General features: G+C 36.6%; 1 protein-coding gene across 1 annotated transcript; it reads right to left on the bottom strand.

Moving 5' to 3' along the window:
• On the bottom strand, positions 1-785 carry LOC104248619 (uncharacterized). Its single transcript, XM_009804922.2, has one exon. The coding sequence runs from the start codon at positions 333-335 to the stop codon at positions 189-191; it is 147 nt and encodes a 48-aa protein (XP_009803224.1). The 5' UTR covers positions 336-785; the 3' UTR covers positions 1-188.

Raw genomic sequence — 785 nt, 5'->3', positions numbered from 1 at the left:
TTAATTGAACTGCTGTAAATGATATTTATCCAGATATATACAAAATCTGTGAGAACCAAGCAACAATTCACAAAATGAAAACCAAAAAGAACAATTAAAAGGAAAGAAAGACTATCCACAAATGACCCCACATATTGATAAGAACAAACCACAACATGATGGACCCTATTTTGCTGTACAAATACCACTCAACCAACATGAAAAGGACCAATATCGCCACTTCGAATAGAGCCAGCAACCTCATCTGCAATAGTCAAGCAAGAGACTACCCAACCACTCAATGCCACCCACACCATCTTAGCCACCCACAGTGTCATACTCCATGGAACTGCCATCCTCAACCTCCTCCTTTTCTTTCCAAGATTCAACAATCAATGCAAACTCAGACGAGATATTGCAAGTGGCCTTGCTGCCACGAACGACCGAGATTCAGCACTTTATTGCTCCAATTCGCGTAGGAAAAAAAAAATGTAAACCCAAAAAAGCATTCACTTTTCTACACCAAATCCATTTCAAGATCAACCCTACTCCTCAGTTTATGCTATAAAATTGATCAGATTAGGAGAAACAAATTACCCCTTGAATTTCAATAAAGTTGACCTTTTGTTGAAATCAGTCCCAAAAAAGATCCAAAATTTATTCTTGGGAAAGACCAACCACTTGAACCCCACCAAACTTTTGAATTGATTTTTGCTGCAAAAAAGCTACTAATAAATTCACACACATATATTATATAGGACAAAAGTAATTGTGTGAAAGTACTTAATTTCAAATAAAGGATATTC

Source organism: Nicotiana sylvestris, chromosome 4 (assembly GCF_000393655.2).
Source record: "Nicotiana sylvestris chromosome 4, ASM39365v2, whole genome shotgun sequence".
NCBI classification, from domain to species: Eukaryota; Viridiplantae; Streptophyta; class Magnoliopsida; order Solanales; family Solanaceae; genus Nicotiana; species Nicotiana sylvestris.
The sequence above is the reverse complement of the archived record's forward strand: the minus strand, read 5'-3'. Positions and strand labels throughout refer to the sequence as shown.

What these genes read in the sequence shown, in the direction of transcription:
- LOC104248619 (XM_009804922.2), bottom strand. Translation starts at nt 335, where the DNA reads ATGGCAGTTCCATGGAGTATGACACTGTGGGTGGCTAAGATGGTGTGG.